General features: G+C 37.1%; 1 protein-coding gene across 1 annotated transcript in view; it reads left to right on the top strand.

Annotated features, from left to right (window-relative positions):
* The window catches only part of LOC150084411 (uncharacterized), a 646,726-nt gene that overhangs the window by 329,850 nt on the left and 292,589 nt on the right, over positions 1-24,287 (top strand). Inside the window, exon 5 of the mRNA XM_090376219.1 lies at positions 10,112-10,224. Within this exon, the coding sequence (XP_090232345.1) occupies positions 10,112-10,224 (113 nt within the window). The remainder of the gene's footprint in view (positions 1-10,111; positions 10,225-24,287) is intronic.

The following is a 24,287-nucleotide window of genomic DNA, read 5'->3' as shown; positions in this document are numbered from 1 at the left end:
CTTCTTTAACCAGTGCCTCCATTAATTTTCCTGGAACAGAAGTTAAGCTCACAGGTCTATAATTACTTGTGTCAGCCTTTGATCCTCCTTTGTGAACTGGGGTCACATTTGCACATTTCCAGTCTATGGGTACCTCCCCTGAGTCCAAGGAAGCTCTCATAATTATGGCTAAGGGTTTGCTTACTTCCTTTGCTGCCTCCTTTAATATAACTGGATAGATCCCATCCACCCCTGGTGCCTTTCTTGTGTTTATCTTCAACAGTTTCTCCTCCACTTTACTCCCAGTTATTTCAAGATTCTGTAGCTTACTGCTAGAGTTGAATACACCTCTGGCATTCCCCTTGCTGAATAACTCCTTATGTGTGAATGTCGATGCAAAATATTCATTTAGTTTGTTAGCTACCTGAGCAGGATCATCAACAGTTGACCCATCAATATCAAGTGGACCAATCTGATTCATCCCCTTCCTTCTAGAGTTAACATAAGTAAAGAACTCTTTGCTGTTTTATTTTGCATCCCTTGCCAAAGATTTCTCGTAATCTGCTTTTGCCTGCCTAACCTCCTTTGTAACTTGGTTGCATATCAACTTGTATCTATCATAGGCTTCTGTGTCATGTGTTAATTTGTAAGTATCCCATGCATTTTTCTTCTCTGCCATATGCCTCATTAGTTCATCTGACATCCATTTTGGCCTAAACCTTGAACAATATTTCTTAGTTGGTATGTAAAGCCTAGTAGCTTCCAAGATAAGTTCTTTGAATGCTTCCCATTTTGAATTTGCTGTTGGTAACATCATCAGTTGGTCCCACTGTATAGAATTTAAATACTGTCTCAGTCCGTCGTAGTCGCCTTTACGGAAGCAATAACCCTTCCCTTTACCCCTAATGGTAGTTACCTCTTTGAGTAAATCCCACTTCAGCACACTGTGATCACTGCCACCTAGTGGTTCGTTTATCTGCAGATTCTTAATGCATGAAGAATCACTGCTGATAATCAAATCAAGAGTATTACTCCCTCTAGTTGCCTCCCGAACATGTTGATGTAGAAAACAATCATCCAATAAATCCACAAAAGCCCTGCTAGTGTGTGAGTAACCAGCCCCCAAATTCCAGTCAATATCTGGGAAATTAAAATCTCCCATTATAAGACTCTCTGATTTACTGGCCCACTCTATTTCCCTGTACAGTTCCTTATTATACTCATCAGAGTCATTAGGCCTATAGCACACTCCTACTCTCAATTTTGATCTCCCAATGCTTATGTCACACCAAACTGACTCAACACTGCACTGTCCGGCGATGTCGACTGGCTTCACTTCCTTGGTTTTTATGTGTTTCTTAACTAATAGCATAACCCCTCCCCCCTTCCTATCCTGTCTATCTTTTCTGTAGACGTTGTACTCCCCAAATTGCAGTTCTGCATCCCTTATATCTGTGTGACACCACGTCTCTGATATCCCAACAATATCTGCCTTTGATGTTTTGAGCAATACCTCAAATTCATCAAATTTATTTACTAAACTCCTAGCATTGGTGTACACGCAAGTATACCTGCACCTGTTTCTATTCTTAGCTACCCTAACACAACCCATGTGTTTACTTGTACCGCAATGGCTCCCAGCAGTCTCTGAAATACCATGCATCTTGTTTTCCAGGCTTGTGCTCATTCTAATAGAAGCAGTGCAAGAATCTCTTTCACCTCTGCCAGTGGCTACTGTCAATCTATTGGTTTTTGTTTCCTCCCAAGCTAGCAGTTTTCTGACCCACCTAACACTGCCTCGATAGCATCAGCAAATATTCTTGCACCCTTTCTATTTAAGTGTATCCCATCCCTGTAGAAGCAATCTCTCCTGTTAACAAGTACAGTCCAGGCTGAAAAAAATTCTACCCCTTGAGCCTTGCACAATCTTTCCAGGGCCGAATTGATCGACAAGGCTCTCATCATATACTCCCTCCTATCGTGTCTGGGCAGAATTGCAGACACTTTCAAATTCAACCCTAATTCTCGGCTTTTGTTCAACAGTGACCTGTACTTGTTAAGTAATTCTGCCGTTCTCCTACAGGATAGGAAGGGAGGAGGGGTTATGCTATTAGTTAAGAAATACATAAAATCCAAGGTAGTGAAACCAGTCGACATCGCCGGACAGTGCAGTGTTGAGTCAGTTTGGTGTGACATAAGCATTGGGAGATCAAAATTGAGAGTAGGAGTGTGCTATAGGCCTAATGACTCTGATGAGTATAATAAGAAATTGTACAGGGAAATAGAGTGGACCAGTAAATCAGAGAGTCTTGTAATGGGGGATTTTAATTTCCCAGATATTAACTGGAATTTGGGGGCTGGTCACTCACACACTAGCAAGGCTTTTGTGGATTTATTGGATGATTGTTTTCTACATCAGCATGTTCGGGAGGCAAATAGAGGGAGTAAACTCTTGATTTGATTATCAGTAGTGATTCTTCATGCATTAAGAATCTGCAGGTAAATGAACCACTATATGGCAGTGATCACAGTGTGCTGAAGTGGGAGTTACTCAAAGAGGTAACTACCATTAGGGGTAAAGGGAAGGGTTATTGCTTTCGTAAAGGGGACTATGATGGACTGAGACAGTATTTAAATTCTATACAGTGGGACCAACTGATGATGTTACCAACAACAAATTCAAAATGGGAAGCATTCAGAGAACTTATCTTGGAAGCTACTAGGCTTTACATACCAACTAAGAAATATTGTTCAAGGTTTAGGCCTAAATGGATGTCAGACGAACTAATGAGACATATGGCAGAGAAGAAAAATGCATGGGATACATACAAATTAACACGTGACACAGAAGCCTGTGATAGATACAAGTTGATCTGTAACCAAGTTACAAAGGAGGTTAGGCAGGCGAAGGCAGATTACGAGAAATCTTTGGCAAGGGATGCAAAGAAAAACAGCAAAGAGTTCTTTACTTATGTAAACTCTAGAAGGAAAGGGATGAATCAGATTGGTCCACTTGATATCGATGGGTCAACTGTTGATGATCCTGCTCAGGTAGCTAACAAACTAAATGAATATTTTGCATCAACATTCACACATGAGGAGTTATTCAGCGAGGGGAATGCCAGAGGTGTATTCAACTCTGGCAGTAAGCTAGAGAATCTTGTAATAACTGAGAGTAAAGTGGAGGAGAAATTGTTGAAATAAATACAAGAAAGGCACCTGGGGTGGATGGAATCTATCCAGTTATATTAAAGAAGGCGGGCAAAGGAAGTAACCAAACCCTTAGCCATAATTATGAGAGCTTCCTTGGACTCAAGGGAAGTACCCATGGACTGGAGATGTGCAAATGTGACCCCAATTCACAAAGGAGGATCCAAGGGCGACTCAAGTAATTATAGACCTGTTAGTTTAACTTCTGTTCCCGGAAAATTAATGGAGGCACTGGTTAAAGAAGCACTGCAGGATCATCTAGACAAGACTTCAGTTATAGCTCAGACACAGCATGGTTTTGTTAAGGGGAAGTCTTGCCTGACCAATTTGATTGGATACTATGATGCAGTCACAAAAGAACTGGATGCAGGGAATAACTTTGATATTATATACTTGGATCTTAGAAAGGCTTTTGATACCGTTGCACATGGAAGACTGCTGCCCAAATTAGAGCAGTGTGGCATTGGAGGCAAATTGCTGCTATGGATAAAGGGGTGGTTGAGGGGGAGAAGACAGAGAGTGGTAATCAGTGGACACTGCTCATCGTGGACTAATGTTATTAGTGTAGTCCCTCAGGGTTCAGTATTGGGTCCATTATTGTTTTCTTTATTTATATATGATATTGATGATGGTATATCAAGCTTAATGTCCAAGTTTGCAGACAATACGAAGGTTGGCAGGGTTGTCAAGGACACTACTGATACTATGCTACTGCAACAGGATCTGGAAAGGTTGAGCAGATGGGCTGAGAGGTGGCAAATGAAGTTTAACATTGACAAATGTAAAGTACTGCATATGGGAAACAGCAACCCCAGAGCAACGTATCAACTCTGTGGTACTACACTGACAGTGGTAGAAAATGAAAAGGACCTGGGGGTAATTGTGCAGGCAGATATGAAGTTCTCTGAGCAGTGCAGACGGGCTGCAAGAGTAGCTCATGGTGTATTGTCGATGATATATAGGAATTTTTCTAGCAGGGATAAGGAGGTGATTATTCCCTTGTATAAGGCAATGGTCAGGCCACACCTAGAGTACTGTATACAGGTCTGGAGGCTTCATTTCAAGAAGGATGTAGAGATGCTGGAACGAGTACAGAGAAGGGCAACAAGATTGGTGAATGGAACAAAGGGGTGCTCTTACGAGGAAAGGCTTATGTTTTGCAAATTACAGTGTCTGGAGACTAGGCACCAGCGAGGTGATCTGATAGAGGTGTATAAAGCCTTGAATGGTTTGAGTATGCTCAGTGCTGATGGGATTCTTCCTCTTGCTCAGAATAATTACCTGAGAGGGCATAAATTCAAATTGAGGAAAGACAGATGTAGGATAGATGTGAGGAAATTTGCCTTTAGCCAGCGGGTGGTTGGTTGGTGGTACAGACTTCCATCCCTTGTTGTGGAAGTTGATAGCCTAAATAAATTTAAGGCTCAGCTGGACAGGTATTTCGAACAAACAGAGGGGTGAAGTGGAAGTGGTTATTTTTTATTTATTTATTATTTTTTTTTTTTGGCTGATGCTGCATAAGCTTGCTTTCTTGCATCAAATGCCTCTACTAATGCTAACTCACTGTGTAATTTTCCCAAAGTATCAAAGCAAATATGAAATATAGCCCAATCCAACAATATAAAAATTGTTATGAAATTTTGTTTTTACTTTTTTAAAATTTGCTAGTTTTCAGGTAAACAGTATTAAATTTTAAAATTAAAAAAAAAAAAAAAATAATAATAAATAAATAATAAAAAAAGAAATTAAAATATCTCTAGTTGGTTTTAGATGAAAGAATTTTTTTTTTTTACAAGTAGAGTCATTTGAAATTTTGAATCCATGAAAATAGGTCAAAGAATAATTTTTAAATAATTAATGAAATTCACTGAAAAAAAGTTAGCATAGCTCAGATAACTTATCATTGTTTATTATGTCAAAACCTACTTATACATGATAGTGAGGAGTCTTTAATTTCAGTAGGGATTCTTTAATTTATCAAGACAGTATTGTGAATAGGATCATCCCTTATTAGCTTATTCAGCTCATTGTCACAAGCATAGTATAGTTCCTCATCAGTGTTCCATTGTGGAGCTAACAGTAAACCCTTACATGCAACTTATACACAGTTGGTCACATCAGCTAGTTCTTTGAATTTTTCATTTTGCAAATCTGTTAAATATACAGTTCTTAGTAATGTTTTTATATCATTTTTTTTTAATGAAGTATCCTTCCAAATGTCATCAGTAGTAGTTTTCTGCTTACTAGTTTTTGTTTTTATTGTTTCAGTACAACAACAACATCAATATTTTTTAATAGTTTCCTATGAACAAGTTTACACCATGTCATGAAAATGAAAGGATCAGTCATAATTAATTACTGAGAAAAAGAAAGAATGCTAATAAACCACATGGCTGTCTGTAGAGTGGATTTGCTTTCCTGAGTAATTTGTGAATTGTGCTAACTCACCGCAATGTATCTGCTCAGCATTGGCAACATTTCTTTTGCATTTTGAATAATGTCATCAGGCCTAAAACAGAATCCAGAAATTTTGCCATTGTTGTGTGGATGTATTGTGGTGAGTTGGTGCCCTGTAAGTTGCTTAGCACAGTGAATTTGCTTTGCAGTTATGCATGTGGTTTATTTGGCACTTTGGGCATTGACAACATTTCTGTATTAAAACATTCATTCATTATTAAAACCAGAAGTTTTTAATAATGTCATCAAGCCTAAAATAGAATTCAGAAACATTGTCATTGTTAAATAAACGGGGAAAAACTTTTTAAAATAAACTAGATGATTATTATTTGTACTAGCATGTTAGAGAAAGTACACTGAAAGGACAGAATTCATGGGATACCTGGTTCCTGGGCCATGTGACGATGTCACCCCTCTCGCTAGTGGATGAACTCACTGCTTGGCAGGTATATAAGTACACTGCATTCACGTAGATGGTAATTTGATGTCAGTATAGATAAACATCGTGAGTTAACTGACTTTGAAAGAGGGATGATAGTGGGTGCCTGATCCATAGGTCACTCTATCGCAGAGGTAGTACAGAAATTGCACTATCCCCATTCGATAGTGTCCAGAGTGTATCAGGAATATGCCATTTCCGGAATTTCATCGTGGATGAGCGGGGCTGTCGACATCTGTCTCGCATTGTTTCAGTCAACTAGAGAGTGACAGTGGCACAAATCACTGCTGACTTCAACGAGGGAGGTGCTGGAAACGTCTCCACCAAGACCATCAGGCGATAATCTTCTCCTTCAGGAACTTGGCTGCTTTTAGAACCTCTGATATATCCTTGTTTGTTAGTTTAGGTTTCTCCTTCTCTACATTTTCTTCTTCTTCTTCTCCTTCCCAAACATCTTTATTGGAGTCCAGTAGATCTTCTAACTCCTCATTTTTTAATTCCTCCTGATGGGAATGAATATGTTCTAAAATTTCTTCCTACCCTGTATCACTAAATCCCTCACCTCAAATAATCTGTTTGAAAGATTAATAATTTTCTCAACTTCTGTCTGAATAATATTGAGGTCTTGTGAGCCACTTCCTGTTTCAGGGAGTAGCTTCTTCCAACAGTTCTTCAAAGTTGACTTCGTTATTTCAGTCCATGCATGTTCGATTATTTCAATGCCAATTAGTATTGTGAATTCAGCCCAACATTGGTGCCGTTTTTATCCATAAATTTTTCAATTTTATCAACAAGATTTGCCAAGTTTCTCTTTAGATAATATTTAAAAGTCGAAATGTTCCCTTGGTCCAGGGGCTGTGAAATTGATGCTGTGTTTGGAGGAAGAAACACAAGTTTTACATTTGAATTGCAATCGAGAAGTGACACTGGGTGACATGGAGAATTCTCTAAGATAAGGAGCACCTTGAATGATAAATTCTTATTTTTCAGATATCTTTCAACTTCAGGTACAAAACAATGCTCTAACCATTTACTAAAACAGTGAGCCAGTCATCCATGCTTTTCTATTCGAATGTCAGTAAACAGGAAGAGAGGATTAATCTTTGCCTTTCAAAGCCCTTAGATTTTCTGAACGATATACTAATGAAGGCTTGCATTTATAATCACAAGAAGCATTACTACAAAATAGGAGAGTGATTTTGTCCTTTGACACTTTGAATCCAGTTGTAACTCATTCTTCTTTGGATAAATATGTCCTACCAGGCATTTTTTTCCAGTAAAGTCCAGTTTCATCGCAGGTAAAAATCTGATCTGCCATGTATCTTCCCTCTTCTATTACATTTTTCAATTCAGGTAAAAAATTTTCCACTGCCTCCACGTTGGCCGAAGGAATCTCACCAACAACTTTAATGTTGTGCAGATTTTCTCTCTTTTTAAAATCAATGAAACCATCCTTTGGATGCACTGAAACTTGATTCACCATTTGCACTAGTATCATGAAACTTTGTGATGATAAATGTGTTGGGCCTTGCACCTGATTGTGGTTTACAAAAATTTACTTTGTAAATTTTTGTAAACCACAAACTTTGTAAATTTTACAAAAATTTACTTTGTAAATTTTTGTAACAACATTGCGTGACATCCACTCTTCAACTAGAAGTAACACTTAGGATAGCAAAAACTGCTAAGGGCCAAACTGGACAAAAATATACATCCACTGACAAGTGATTTAATGGAAAATCATGTGACTTCACTTTGGCCCTGTGATAGGCCACAGTTTGGTTTTGATTGAGTTTTCTCAAAACATGGTAAATGCTAGGGCATCAAAAATAAGTACATGGCAAAATTAGTGAATCAGTAGGGCTGAGGTGCCAAAAGAAAAAATTATACTGTTGAAGAAAAGTTAAGAAATACTGAAAGAGTTGGCAAAAGAAAATGCATTATATTTCACAAGTGAGGAATTCCAGAGGGAACTATCTGCCATTGAATGAAAGAGGAAGACAAATTGAGTTTGTTTATAGTAGATGAATTAGGCCTCCAAAGAAGAAAACAAAACTAGACTTTTTGAAAACAGTGTTTTGGACCAATGCTTATACAAATGATTTCTACAGAAGTGTAGTGGAGTACTGATAAATAGAGTAATATTTAAAGCACAGACACCTAAATTTCATAAGCTACTTTGTGGAGATGATGATTCATTTAAAGCTTCTGAAGGTTGGAGATGGCTTTGAAGATGGAAGGCTCGTCATGGGTTATCCCAGGTTAGTCTTGTAGGCCAGTCTGCATTTGGTGATATTACAGCAGCAGAAGCATTTCCTGAATTTCTATGTAATATGATTCAAGATGGTGAATTCACAGATGAACAGTTGTACAACTTTGATGAAACAGCACTGTACTATAAACTTCTCCCCAACAGGTCACTGGCTATTAAAAAGGCACCCAACAAAGCAGCATGAACAGACCAAAAGTAAATTGCAGTGTTATTCTGCCCAATAAAGACTGGAAATCACAAGCTAAAGCCATTATGCGTTGGTAAAAATCGAAGTCCATGGTGTTTTAAGCACATCAGCATGAAATCTTTACCTGTGATTTATAAAAAATAGCTTCAATGATGGAATGATGAAAAATATTTTTGCTTCATGCTTTGAAAATGAGTTTGTTTGTACTAGTGGTGGGATGCCACTTGCTTTCCAAAAAACTTGAAAGACTCTTACTGTTGGATCACTGCCCAGCTCATCCTTTGGCTGACATACTGAAATCAAAAGATGAAAAGATCAGAGAAAGTCACATTTCTGCCGAGGAACACAACTGCACTAATTGAGCCCATGGATCAGGGCATTGTTCCAGCCTTCAATGCCTACCATCATGATGAGCTACTTTCTTGTGTTGTGAACTCAGAAATTCAAGTTTTAGAATTTCTGAAAACATTAACTAAAAGATGTTGCATACAATATTGGATTAGTGAGGAAGAAAGTGAGCTCAATGACATTTGGAAGCTGCTGAAAAAAATGTATTTGAAAAGACAAGCTCACTAATAATAACCTTGAATTAGCAGCATTTTCAGAACAAGAAGCAAAAGCTCTGCTAGTAACATACTTGGTGGCAATCTTGGAGCAAAAGACCTGGCTCCTTGGATTTGAGGTTAATATGGAGCTCCAGTTACTCATTACTTGAGTGAGGAAGAAATCCCAACCTCAGTGAACATTGGGTAGTCAATCAACAAACAGAAGGCCAGTGATGCAGGTTATAATGTGGATAAGGAAAAAGCACCAGAAATTAACAAAGTGCTTGAAAACATTAATGAGGTGATGGCATGGTTAGAACATCAGAGTGAAAGTGAACATCTTCATTTATTGCATCTTGCCACCATCAGTTCTGACAAACTAAATTACTTGACTATTTCAGAAATGAACTGTAAAATGTAAGTCCATGAGAGCATTGTGTATTAGTAGAATGCAAAGAGAATGATATAATCTTTAATACATTGTTTTCGTTGGTTGGTTGGTTGACTGGGGGTTTATTTGGCGCATCAGCATCTATGGCCATAGTGCACCATACATTGTTTTGTAGTTTGTATATTCGTAAAACATTAATAAATAAAGTATTTATTTACTAAGTAAAGTGTATTTATGTTAAAAAAAACTGTGATTCCAGTTGTGATTATGTGCTTCACTTATCATGTGGGTATTAAATTTGTCATCTGACACTCATGTTATATCAAGTTTGCACTGTTGTGTGATTTTTTTTTTTTTTTTTTTTTTTTGCTGTTTTATGATGATTTCCATAAAATCGTCATAAAACACAGAGCTTTTTATATACTAAAATTAGCTTCATTATAAGAAATGTGAATGCTGCTTGATAAATGGAATTTAATTGTGATTTTTTTTTTCTCCCTCTCCTTGAGAAGGGATTCATACAAATATGAGGCTTCCAAAACCCGAAAACTCATTTATCTACTCAAATGAAAAAAAGTTTATTAGGTTTAAAACTTATCTTAGAAATAATTTCAGTGTTTATATGTTTTAGTGCCAAATATGTTGGTTGGAGATTTTACCATTGTGAACCAGGATTTCTCTGAAGTGTTAAGAGATAACACGTCTTCCGCATATGTAACTTTGGCAACAGAAATTGAAAAGGAGGTAGGAAAATATTCAAGCATACTGAATTGTATTGATATATAAAGTTGTTACTTAATTATTTATAATATGTAAATAAGTATCATAACATATTTTCATCAAGTAGCTTATTCTATTTTTTAATACTTAAGCACAGGTGTGCTTTGTACAGCTTGTACAAAGCACCTGTGCTAAAGTATCTGCTGTATCACTGAATTTAAATATCATTATGAATTTCAGTATTCCTTATATATAGCATTCACTTTTGATGGACATCATTATTTAATTTTTAATCAAAGAAGTGTAACCATAAAAATTCTTTACACTTCTGTGTGTAGGTTCACTCCTGTTTTGGTTTTGGTTTTGATTTTTTCTTGCTTTGCACTGTTGAGCATCAAAAGTAAGGTAGTTGCAAAATAATTTTATTTGTTTATTTTTTTGAATAACTAGACTGCTCTTAATAACATTTTTGTTATTAGAATAAGAATAAAAGAATAATTTGTAAGAAAAAATTATAAAATGCACCATTTTCAGCTATTTATTCTAAATGGTGTAAAACTATTTGTTCTAAATGGTGTAAAAGTAAATCATATAAATGTAAAATCATATAAATATAAAATTAACAATATGTACAGTAGGTAGAACTTTGGATTGCAAATCTGTTCTGGGCTTCCTCTAGCATTATAATGGGACAATTATATGAATATGAAGAAATTGATTATACCACTCACATACTTATCCAGCCAATCTACTTGAATATAATTATTAGCATTAGCAAAGGCACGTGATGCAAGAAAGCAAGCTTCTATAGCATCAGGCAAAAAAACCCCTCTTATTTCACCCATCCACTCACTCCTAATTTTGTGAAGTTCTGCCTTGAATCTATTTAAGCTATCAACTTCTACAACGACAGATGGAAGTTTGTTCCAGCAAGCAACCACCCACTGGCTAAAGGCAAACTTCCATACATCTATCCTACAACCGTCTTTCCTCAATTTGACTTTATGCCCTCTCAGGCTATTATTCTGAGCAAGAGGAAGAATTCCATCAGCATTGAGCATGCTCAAACCATTCAACACTTTATACACCTCAATCAGATCAGCTCGCAGGTGCCTAGTCTCCAGATGCTGTAATTTGCAAAACTTACTTAAGCCTTTGTTCCATTCACTAATCTTGTTGCCCTTCTCTGTATTCATTCCAACAACTCTACATTCTTCTTAAAATGAGGTCTCCAGACCTGTATACAGTACTCAAGGTGTAGTCTGACCATTGCCTTATACAAAATTTCATATCTGCCTGCACAATTACCCCAGGTCCTTTTAATTCTCTACCACTGTCAATGTGGTACCACAGAGTTGATACGTTACTGGGATTACTGCTTCCCATATGTAGTACTTTACATTTGTCAATTTTAAACTTCATCTGCCACCTCTCAGCCCATCTGCTCAACTTTTCTAGATCCTGTTGCAGCAGTGTACAGTCATTAGTGTCATTAAAACCCCGCCAACCTTCGTATCATCTGCAAACTTGGACATTAAGCCTGATATACCATCATCAATATTATTTATAGATACAGAAAACAACAATGGACCAACACTGAAACCTGAGGGACTATATTAATAACATTAGTCCACAAAGAGCAGTGTCCATTGATTACTACACTCTCTCTTCTTCCACTCAACCATCCCTTTATTCATAGCAGCAATTTGCCTCCAATGCCACACTGCTCCAATTTGTGAAGCAGTCTTCCATGTGCAGCAGTATCAAAGGCTTTTCTAAGATCCAAATATATGATATCAAAGTTTTTCTTTGCATCCAGTTCCTTTGTGACTACATCATAGTATCTAATCAAATTAGTCAGACAAGACTACCCATTAACAAACCCATGCTGTGTCCGAGCTATAACTGAAATCTTGTCTAGATGATCCTGCAATGCTTCTTTAACCAGTGCCTCCATTAATTTCCCTGGAAGAGAAGTTAAATTAAAAGGTCTGTAATTACCTGTGTCTCCCTTTGATCCTCCTTTGTGGATTGCGGTCACATTTGCACATCTCCAGTCCATGGGTACCTCCCCTGATTGGTCCACTTGATATCGATGGTTCAACTGTTGATGATCCTGCTCAGGGAGCTTCCCTGAGTCACGGGAAGCTCTCATAATTATGGCTAAGGGTTTGCTTATCTCCTTCGTCACCTCCTTTAATATAACTGAATAGATTCCATCCACCCCAGGTTTCTTTTCTTGTGTTTATCTTCAACAATTTATCCTCCACTTTACTCTCAGTTATTACAAAATTATCTAGCTTACTGCCAGAATTGAATACACCTCTGGTATTCCCCTCCCTGAATAACTCCTCATGTGCGAATGTCGATGCAAAATATTCATTTAGTTTGTTAGCTACCTGAGCAGGATCATCAACAGTTGAACCATCGATATCAAGTGGACCAATCTGATTCATCCCCTTCCTTCTAGAGTTTACATAAGTAAAGAAAACTCTTTGCTGTTTTTCTTTGCATCCTTTGCCAAAGATTTCTCATAATCTGCCTTCGCCTGCCTAACCTCCTTTGTAACTTGGTTACAGATCAGCTTATATCTATCATTGGCTTCTATGTCACATGTTAATGTATATGTATCCGATGTATTTTTCTTCTCTGTCACATGTCTAATTAGTTCATCTGACATCCATTTATGCCTACATCTTGAAGAATATTTCTTTGATGGTATGAAAAGCCTAGTAGCTTCCAAGATTAATACTTTGAATGTTTCCCATTTTGAATTTGCTGTTGGTAACATCATCAGTTGGTTCCACCGTATAGAATTTAAATACTGTGTCAGACCACCATAGTCACCTTTATGAAAGCAAAAACCCTTCACTTTACCCTTGATAGTAGTTACCTCTTTGAGTAAATCCCACTTCAGCACACTGTGATCACTGTCACCTAGTGGTTCCTTTATCTGCAGATTCTTGATGCATGAAGAATCATTACTGATAATCAGATCAAGAGTATTACTCTCTCTATTTGCCTCCTGAACATGCTGCTGTAGAAAACAATCATCAATAAATCCACAAAAAGCCTTGCTAGTGTGTGTGACCAACCCACAAATTCCAGTCAATATCCGGGAAATTAAAATCCCCCATTATATGACACTCTAATTTACTGGCCCACTCTATTTCTCTGCACAATTGCTCATTATACTCATCAGATTCATTAGGCCTATAACACACACCTACTCTTATTTTTCCTTTCCCAGTACGTATGTCACACCAAACAAACCCAACATTGCATTGTCCAGCAACATCAATTGGATGCACTTCCTTAGATTTTATGTGTTTCTTAACTAACAACATAACCCCTCCTCCCTTCCTGTCCTTTCTATCCTTTATGTACACATTGTACTCCCCAAATTCCAGTTCTGCACTGCTTATGTCTGTGTGACACCATATCTGTGATATCCCAACAATATCTGCCTTTGATGTCTTGACTAGCACTTCAAGCTCATCGAATTTATTAACTATTCTCCTAGCATTGGTATACATGCAAGTATACATGCACCTGTTTCTACTCTTAGTTACCCCAACATAGCCCATATATTTACTTGTTACACTATGACTCCCAGCAGTCCTGGAAATTCCCATTGCCTTGCTTTTCAGGCTGCTGCTGCTCAATTGCATTTCAATAGAAGTAGTACAAGAATCACTTTTACCTCTGCCAGCGTCTACTGTTAATCTATTAGTGCGTGTAACCCCCCCAAGCTAGCAGTTTTCCGACCCACCTAACTCTGCCTCGATAGCATCAGCAAATATTCTTGCACCCTTACTATTTAAGTGTATCCCATCCCTGTAGAAGCAGTCTCTCCTGTTAACAAGCACAGACCAGGCTGAGAAAAATTCTACCCCTTGAGCCTTGCACAATCTCTCCCGGGCCGAATTGATCGACAAGCTCTCATCATATACTCCCTCCTATTGTGTCTGGGCAGAATTGCAGACACTTTCAACTTCAACCCTAATTCACAGCTTTTTTTCAGCATTGTCTTGTACTTATTTAGTAATTCTGCTGGTCTCATACTCTTAATATCATTAGTGCCAACGTGTACAACAGTATCACCCTTTGTGCCCTTAAAGGATGATATCTGACTTACAACGTCATCAACCTTTGTCTCTGGCAGACATACCCTGGTCCTGTTCCATTTATCCTTTTTGCACAATATGTTCCCCGTTTCCCTGACAATAGAGTCACCTACAAGAACTAGTTCCTTTGGGACCAATGCCCTCTGCCTTGGGGGTTGCCGCTGTGTTGCGTGATATTGAATTGCAATCTCTGGCATTGATGTGGGCAGTTGAGAGCTCGATGGGCCCCTCAGTTTATCATTTTATACATTCACATATATATAATTGTTTGATTATATGTCTAGCCTTGTTATTTCATAATTTAATTATTTGATTATAAATTGTTTCAGGTAAGATCTAGTGAATTACTAAACACATTCATCATCATGCCTTGAAAGTGTAAAAAAATCATCCCAAAAAATTCTGTTACATATATGTGGCTCTCTCCTAACTAACTCTTTCCTCACTCTACTTGAACCGAGATTATCACCATAATTTTAGTTTTACCCGCATTCAGAAACAATCTGTGGGAATTTTGTTTCTTTGGCTGGCTCGACGATTGTGGGATCACTATTCTGGCTGACTTGCCAATATTATAAAGGCATTAATTGGAGCTCTACCAGATTTAAGCTATAAAAAGGTCCCCTCCTTTCTCCTATTCCCACTAAGCTATCTGACTGCAGGATTCTAAGCTAGTACATGGATTTCTGGCTCAAGAAGGATTAAGTATTTCCCTTAGATTTAATGAAATCTGTTTATAGCAGCAAGCAAGTGTCAGTATCTATGGATAACTACAAGTAATAAATTTGGTAAATAAACAATTTTAATACACACTAATGAATAATTACAATGTAGATACATATTTATATATACATATTTGACAATTTCATAAGATATCACACAATTGTAGGTTACGGTTAATCAGCTATCAACAGCAGTATGAGTGTAACTATGTATTCATTAATTAGACATTCTCTCTTCGATCAACAATGTTCAGTCTCACTTGGGTGACTCATATCAAGCACAGTACATAACATATTATGTGTATTGCTTATGTCTGTGTGACACCATATCTGTGATATCCCAACAATATCTGCCTTTGATGTCTCGACTAGCACTTCAAGCTCATTGAATTTATTAACTGTTCTCCTAGCATAATTAATCTCTTCCTTTCACATTCCTAATTAGTTATGCTCTATATTAGGATATGAGTCAACCTTGTGTTCAGTCTCACTTGGTTGACTCATATCAAGCACAGTACATATCATATTATGTGTACAATTAACATTTGTATAATGGTAAGTATACATCAATTTGTTCAATCAGGTGACTTTCAATCATAACAATTAATCTGTTTCACATAGAATTTCCTTATAGAAATCATATGCCTTTAATTAGTCATATACTTGGTTAGTTCTAAGATTATTTTATTTCTTATTGATTTTCTAATACCCACCATAAGTTTAAGTCATACTTCATATGTTACATAATTTCTCTGCCTTAGAATGCAGCAATTATTCCCATTTATTACACATCCCATTTATTTCCCAATTATTACACAACTCCCTTAGGGTCTCTTAAGGGGTATAAGCAACACTTACTTAGAGGCTGAATCTCTGTTATCCTTTACCTTAAAGATTTTTACCTATTCTAGTATACTACCAACTTAATTCATCCCACTTTATATTAACGTTACTTTAACTATTGTACATAATCTGTTATATACACTCTGCTATCTGCTCTTCTTCTTTGGGTACATATACAAAGTATATGTGTATAATTGGAATAAATTTTTTAGTTGTAGAGTTCTCACTATATTCTTATTACTTGGTCTGCTACACTTTACAGTTCTCATAATCATAATCTCTCTCATTATTGTTCCACTCTTACAATATTAATAGTCCGTTCCACCCCTAATATAACTATTTAGAGTCATTTCACTTACTTGAGATACCCTTCCATTCTTGTTGGAATTTCTAGTAAGATCATATAGCAAGGGTTCCAAATTTCAAGACGTTTGCGATCATTGGCATCCATGGCGTACATCCTGGTGACGCTGTATGCATTCGATGAAATGGCCAGTCTCGGGATTTCTTGATTCCCTAAACAGCTTCGTTACAACCTAACGATTATCTCTTTATAGGCAAATATTTACCATTATCCTTCCACTCTAACACTCTTTATCATTTCGTTTCATTAGGATCTTGATTACACTAAAAAAAAACTCCCCTTATCCATAAGGGGAGTTTTTTACTACCCTTATGGATAAGGGGAGTTTTTACTACCATACTCCTTACCAAAACTTTCCCGACTGCCCTCCTTGCTAAAACTTTTCAGACTGTCGTGCTTTTTCTCTCTCTTTTACTTCCTTGAAGCTTTCTACCAATCAGAGGGCTTACCACAAAATTCTCCTTACCGTTTTTGGAATTTGATCCCCCTTTTTCTCTAAGAATCACTCTCCCTTTCACATTCCTAATTAGTTACGCTCTATATTAGGAAGTGATCGACAACGTATTTGATGGATAACTTCACCAGTGTACTGCACAGCTACATTCCTGGTGTATGATTCAGCATACTGTCAGGCGTGACCAAGATTATCTTTCCCACTAGCCCTGATTTTGTTGCTTTTGTGTCACAGTAACTTAAAAAATGATATCACCCAATTCATTTAATTTCACTCATTAAATGAATTAATTTACTCATTAAATTCAATTATTACCTTTATCACTCTAATTTTATTTTTGTTAAATTTACATAGGTCGCATTGCAAATTGTATAAAATTAAATTTCCCCCTCCCCTCTTTTTCGTAGTCCAATGTTTTTGTCTAATTCTCTAACAGCCCATACATGTAAGATCAATATCTTACAAATCCTTTTTTCTTACTTGCTTCACATACTCTCCTCAGAGTTTCTTTAAGATGATCTGTAGAATTGCAAATTAGCACGGTATTATCTGCATAACGAAGGTTGTTTATCTTCAGTCCTCCAGTTTTGATGCCAGTCTCTAAATCTTCCAAAGGTTCATGCATGATATCTTCTGCATAAAGATTAAAAAGGTGAGATGACAAAATGCAGCTCTGCCTGACACTATTACCTATTGTGAAAAAGTCTGTGTTTCCCATGTTGGTTCTCACAGTTCCTTCCTGTTCCTGGTGCAGTAGCTGAATTATGTGGATTGGGACCCATATTAGTCATCGTTTCCCATAGTTTCTCATGTTGAACATAATCAACTGTTTTTGCATAGTCTATAAAACACAAAATGATTGGTACATTGAATTCTTTGCATTTTTCAATAATCAATCGTAGACTTAAGAAATGATCTTGGGTTCCTGTGCCCCTTCTGATACCTGCTTGTTCTTCTGGCATTTCTTCTTCAAGTTTTCTTGAGATTCTGTTTAATATGATTTTAAGAAGAACCTTGCTAGCTCCTGTAATTTGAGCAAATTTTCAGATCTCCTTTTTTTGGTAAGGGAATGAAAATTGATTTCTTTCAATCTGATGGTCACCGTCCCATTTCCCAAATTTTTACAATCATTTTATGAAAAAACTCAGTGCCCTTCACACCTGTAGCTTTAATCAATTCTGCTGGGGTTTCATCAATTCCAGGTGACTTGCCACATGTCAGTTCTCTGATGGCTTTTTCGCTTCTTCCTTCAGTGGAACTGGTTCATGATCACACTCTTGAAAAGGGGGTGGCAGATCATTAGAGTGATCTGCCACCCCTTTGATATTGTATGATTTGATATTTTCTGAAGTTCTTCCTCTTGTGTTATTATCTTCATCCATTCTGTCTTCCAACACTGCAATCACCTCATCAAGGAACATGCACTTGTAGAGCCTCTTGCAGGCCATAATGATGCCTTGGTTCATGGGCACTTGTGTGTGGTGGTAAAGCCAAGCACTTTATTTTACCATTCTTACTGGACATATTTTCATTATCTGGATGTGCCGGGGGCATTGTCAAGGATTAGAAGTGCTTTTATCTGGTAATCTGAAAATTTAAACACTTCTTTCTAGTACCTCTTGACTTTGGGTACAACGTGATTACAGAACCAATTCTTTGTAATTTCTTGTACGAATCAAGCATTTGCAGGTTTTAGTAGATACCAGGCAATGAATAATTAGTATCCATTGCCTGGTATCTAAATAAAATACGTACAGTATTTTAATGCCAAGGGCATTAAAAGACTGTATGCACATATTGCCTATTGGGTTCTTAGCCTTGCTGACCACAACAAACTTTAGCTTATGAGTTCCATCAGCATTGGCATAAGGAAGTGCCGAAAACCCGAAAACTTCTCCTTGCTCTTTTGTGCACTCAGTCAACGTGCAATCAGAGTGGCTCATCTGCCTTCCTAAATCTTGTGTGTCTTTCAAAGTACTCAACTGTGAACAGAATTTTTCATATTTCAATCCATATCATTTTATGACATCCAGATTGACTAACCGGATTAGCAAGGGTTTACTGTATATATACAGTAATACCCCGAAGTTATGCGATAGGTGGGTCCGACGAAAATCGCGTAAGTCGAATTCGCGTAAGTCGGGGTACAACTTTGCATATAAATATAAATTTTGCTTAATTGGGACCAAGGACTAACAAAAACACTAGTTTAGAAGAAAAATATTAATAAAATTGCAGTTCTTTATACATATTAATAAAAAATATGTATTAAAAAACAAATGACTTATGTTAAAAAGTTATTTCGATGTCGATGGCTTCATAAAATCTAAAAATTCGTCTGACGACACAGCGCGTTCTTTTTTTCACGCCGAATTTCTTCGTAGCAAGCTAATAATTTTTTTATTCCTTGCTTTGTAGCTATAACGCGTTCTTCGTTGGAGTCTATGTTTTCTAAAATTTTTAAGCCCTTTACAATTGAGCCCTTTTCAATTTTCAACCTGTCAAGTTTGCAATTGTCATGTGCTTTTCGCCGTTGCTTCGTTTAGGCCTGTAGCACGTGCAATATCACATGGTCTTTCATTTCGCTCAAAGCGTTTCACAATTTCATATTTTTTCTCTATCGACAGAGGCGGACTGGCCATAAGCCTTACCGGCGAAACCCCAGTGGGCCAGTGTGATTTTGGCCATAAACCATAGTATGAGGCCACTATAAATTTTTCCGGGTAAGAATTTTTGATCCAGTCTGCCTCTGTTTATCGATAATTGCTTTTCTTTTTCTCTCTGAATCTGCAGTGTCTTCACCAGGACGCTTCCTTTTCACACCTTTTAATTAAGTATTTTACTCATTTTTAGGGAATAAAGCACAATTACAAAACGAGGAGGCACGCTTGATACGCATAAACAAAGCTGCGCGCATGTAGCAACTGAATAAACAACACCATAAAGGCAGAGATACACTATTAACACCTCACATTTCTAGGGGTTACTACCATAAAACAATAAAAATCCAGTTGTGTTTCTGCTAGTGAAATCTGTTATAAACTGGTAGTAAACTCGATCTAATTGCATTTGCGATTATACCGATAGCTGGAATTGTGTTGGTTTTTACGTTATTATGGTGAAATGTGTTTCCCCTTCACTGATATAAAAAACATAAAAGCAGCAAAGTTGAATTTTGTTCATCTTTCGCTCTCATTCTCCGCCGTCTCACCGTATATCGATAACATATGAAAAACGACCTTGAAGATAGTGGGCGGCAGCGTTGCCAAACGAAAAAATCAAGAACTGCGTAACTCCGAGTTCGCGTAAGTCGGGGTAGCGTAAGTCGGGGTATTACTGTATATATATATATATGTGTGTGTGTGTGTGTGTGTGTGTGTGTGTGTGTGTGTGTGTGTGTGTGTGTGTATATTATTCATTAGATTCACACAATTAATTTCTATATCTTTTGTCAACGTGCAATCACATGTGTCTTTGTGTCTTTCAAAGTACTCAACTGTGAACAGAATTTTTCATATTTCAATCCATATCATTTTATGACGTCCAGATTGACTAACCGTATTAGCAAGGGTTTACTGTATATATATATGTGTGTGTGTGTGTGTGTATGTGTGTGTGTGTATTATTCATTAGATTCACACAATTAATTTCTATATCTTTTGTCAATGAATTTATTCATAAGGCGACACCGATTTCTTACGTTTTAAAATATTTGCTCCTGTATTTCAAAATTTAAATTCCTTTCGTGTAGCGTTAAACCAGTGCATAATCTTTTGTATTCTTCGAACACGCTAGCCATTAAACTTTTATTTTACTCTTAGAGCCTAAATATTTACCACTCAGACATAAAATATATGTCTAATCAATCCTTTTTACCTCTTCTTCCTTACGGTAAGATGTATTTTTAGTTTTTTATGTTCCAAACCACCAAATGTTAATAAACCAAGAGCACATTTTAACACAGCCACTACCGTAGTGCCACTGTAGTTTGTGGTGCCATAAAAGGTATTGGCAAAAACAAAACAAATCTATAAAAAAATACAGGCTTGAAGTGATCTTAAATTGATTAATAAGATTGGGGTCTGGTTCAAAAATCCAACACCAAAATGTAATAGAAGAAATACAATACAGTACAATACAAAAGAAAAGAAAAGATAAGATCCATATCCTTCCTAAAATGAGGTTTCCAGACCTGTATACAACTCAAAATGCATACTTATCCATTGCCTTATACAACAGGATAATCATCATCCTTATGCTAATAACATCGGAAAAAAGAAAATATGATTTTATTAGGCTCACAAATAGCAAAACCCCCATCTTATTTGGTAACATTAAAATCCACAAAGAGGGTAATCCCATAATGCCCATTGTAAATAATAAGTTTGGCCTGGAACAGAATTTGGCTGGTAAAATTTTAACACCATTCAAGGAGAATGTAATCACTAATTCAGAGGAATTCATCAAAGTAATTAAACTGGAATGCATAAAAAGGAGGCATATTAACAAATTTCAAATTTCAATATTAATAACATATTTACTAACATTCTGGTATTTTACTCTTATTTTACTTTGGTATTTGATCAAGCTATTAACATCATAGAAAGAAAAATTGGAGGTTGGGAAATAAGAGTACCAAAAACCGATACGATATTACATAATCAAACTCTTATACATCTCACCAAATTAGTTTTAGAACTAGGTTATTTTAAGTTTGAAGATAAAATATACATACAAAAGTCAGGCCTCACCATGGTGAATCCATTACACAATTATTGCAGATCTGTTCATGGAGACTTTGAGAGGGGCAGCCATTCCAGTGGGCTACTTTAAGGCTTTCCCTATGGGTCCATTTTGTGAATGACAGTTCCATAATTTGGAAACGTGGACAGGAAGAATTACATAAATTCAAAGAACATCTGAACAGCATTTATCAGACCATTATTAAGCTTGAGATTGAGGCTGGTAATATCTTGCCTTTCTTGGGTGTTCTGGTGACTAAAGAGAAAGAGAGATTATCTTTTCAGGTGTATAGAAAGCTGATGGATTCAGGCCAATACATACGCTTTACGCCTAATCACCCTCACAAAAGTAAAACAGGTATAATTAAAATTCTATTGAATAGATATTTGGAATTTGTGATAACAACAAAAAACAGAGGAAATCAGCACTATTAAAGGACATAAATAATAGCACAAGACACAGTGTGGATTACAAAAGAGCTGTAATAATTCTGTACATAAAAGGTATTGGCAAAAACACAAAGCAAAGCTGTAAAAAATACAGACTTGAAGTGATTTTAAGTTGATTAATAAGATGGGGGGGGGTCTGGTTCAAAAATCCGACACCAAAGTGTAATAGAAGAAATAGAGTACAATACAAAAGAAAAGAAAAGAGTGTGTAAATGGCAAAAATAGATAAACAGAACAAACATGTAGCCAAAGTTAAAACTAAAGAATCAGAATTGACAGAACATGCATTCAAGCATATAGTGATAGGAACTTTTTGGTAATATGGAGAGAAAGAGACTTTGAAAAAAGAAAAATAAAAGAAGACTTTTATATTAAGAAATTTAGCCAGGACTTTTCAACAGTAAAAGTAATTAGTGATTAATAGAGCATGGGGTAGTGTGCTGGGAAACAAGAGGCTGGGAGAACACTATACACTGGATTGGAGGTGTCTCATATAAATAAATAAATAAATCTTTATTGTGAAGTAGAATTACAGCACAATATCCCATCACGGCGACGAGCGCCAGGGGTTCACATATAGATAACATAAGTACAAATTCAAATGGCTACAAAATATAGCGAACACATACAAAAGGCTACAAAATACAGATTAAAAATGCAAAAAGAAATACAAATACATCATAAAAACAAGGAGCTGAACACAAATAAAGAAAAACAAATACAACTTGGCAGTGATTCAGGTTTCAAGAGCTTTGATAAAGTTGTGTCTGTCCTTCTTTTTACTTATTATGGTGTCGATGTCGGCATCCACACGGTTGAGGGCAGCGAGCATCTGCTTGGGCAGAAATCTTTCGGTGAGTACAAGCCTGTTGTGGTGAGCCACAAGTGCTGGTACCGACCTTAGGCTTGGCTGTGGAATCCTCCAAGAGCAAGCATTCCAAATATTTGGCCTGAGATGAGTTTGGCTGTGAAGACCAGCCTCTTTTCAACGATCAGGAACTTCAACCTCGGGATGTCGAGTGCTTGTGCCATCATGGTAGTTGTGGTAGCGGGAGGTAGCCGAAGCTTGTTATTCGCCCATTTCAGTAGCCAGTATTCAGCAGTGTACACCCGCTTAAGGTTTGTATGTGCAGCAGAGGCCCATATTTCTGCACCATAGAGAATGGCAGGGTAGACGGTGGAGGTGATGAACCTTTTAACAGTGGCAGGATATCGGACGTGTAGCAGCTGCTGCTTTGAGATCCACCGTAGACGAGAAAATCTGGTACTGAGTTTGTCGATCTGGTTGACAAAGGACATCTTTTGGTCGAACAGAACGCCAAGGTCTGTGTGCGAGGGTACGTTTGGTATTCGTAGCCCTGCGAGTGAAACGTTGAGTATTGTCGGCATGGATTTAAGGGAGAATATAACCTGAGCAGACTTCAGAGGGTTGATTTTTAGATTGAAATTTGCCAGGTACAATTCTAGATCCTTAAGTTGGGAATTGATCCTGTTGCTGAGCTGGGCGGGGTTGTCGCCAGGGTTAATTGGAGTCAGCAGTTTGAAGTCATCGGCATAGCCTAGGAGACCATTCGTTGAGGCAATAATGGGCACGATGATGGCTGTGAACAGGACACCCCCCTGCGGTACTCCAGCAGTAATGTCGCAGGATAGGGTATGTTGCTGCCGATGGAGAATAAGTATTCTGTGACTGAGAAGTGATTCCAAAAAGCACAGCATATCACCTCGAATGTGAAAATTCTCCTTAAGTAGGAGGAGCAAGGCCGGAATCGACACGGCATCAAAGGCTGCGCTTATGTCAAGGTATGTGGTTGCTAGCTCAGCTCTTTGTTCGAATGCTGAGAAAATGCGTTCTGTGGTGGCTGCCAAGTTAGTGATTGATGATTTTCCTGCGATAGCATATTGGATTTCAGGTGGTTTCGTCTGGAGGATTTGTAATCCTGGTTCCGATTTATGCATGTAAACAAGAACCTGGTAAAGAGTTTGTAATGTAATGCTCCTTTATTAAATTATTTATCAAGGTATGTAAAGTGTGTGAATAGTTTATTTCTTGTGCTGTAATTTAATTCATATATTTTCCAATCAGTTGTTTGAGATTTTTTTATATGCTGTGATGCAGATATAGCAGGTGCTATATCTGCACATTGAGTTAAAAAAAAAACTATGATTATAGTGCTTCTGCCATTCAACTCCAAGATCTTTCATGATGCAGTGTAATGATGCTTGTTTACCACTGAATTCAATCTCTCTGGCTTTAATCAGTTGAAATAAATTGTCTAATGATACATTGAGTGTACTGTATTCATTATAAATCAAATATTAAACAATCCTTACTGAAATTTATCCAATCCTTTAACACTTGAACATGTTTTGGCTTTCTTTTCC

This window comes from Mastigoproctus giganteus, chromosome 6 (genome assembly GCF_048544385.1).
Source record: "Mastigoproctus giganteus isolate SK-2022 chromosome 6, ASM4854438v1, whole genome shotgun sequence".
In the NCBI taxonomy this organism is placed as follows: Eukaryota; Metazoa; Arthropoda; class Arachnida; order Uropygi; family Thelyphonidae; genus Mastigoproctus; species Mastigoproctus giganteus.
Note: the sequence above shows the minus strand (reverse complement) of the source record. Positions and strands in the feature narration are given on the sequence as shown.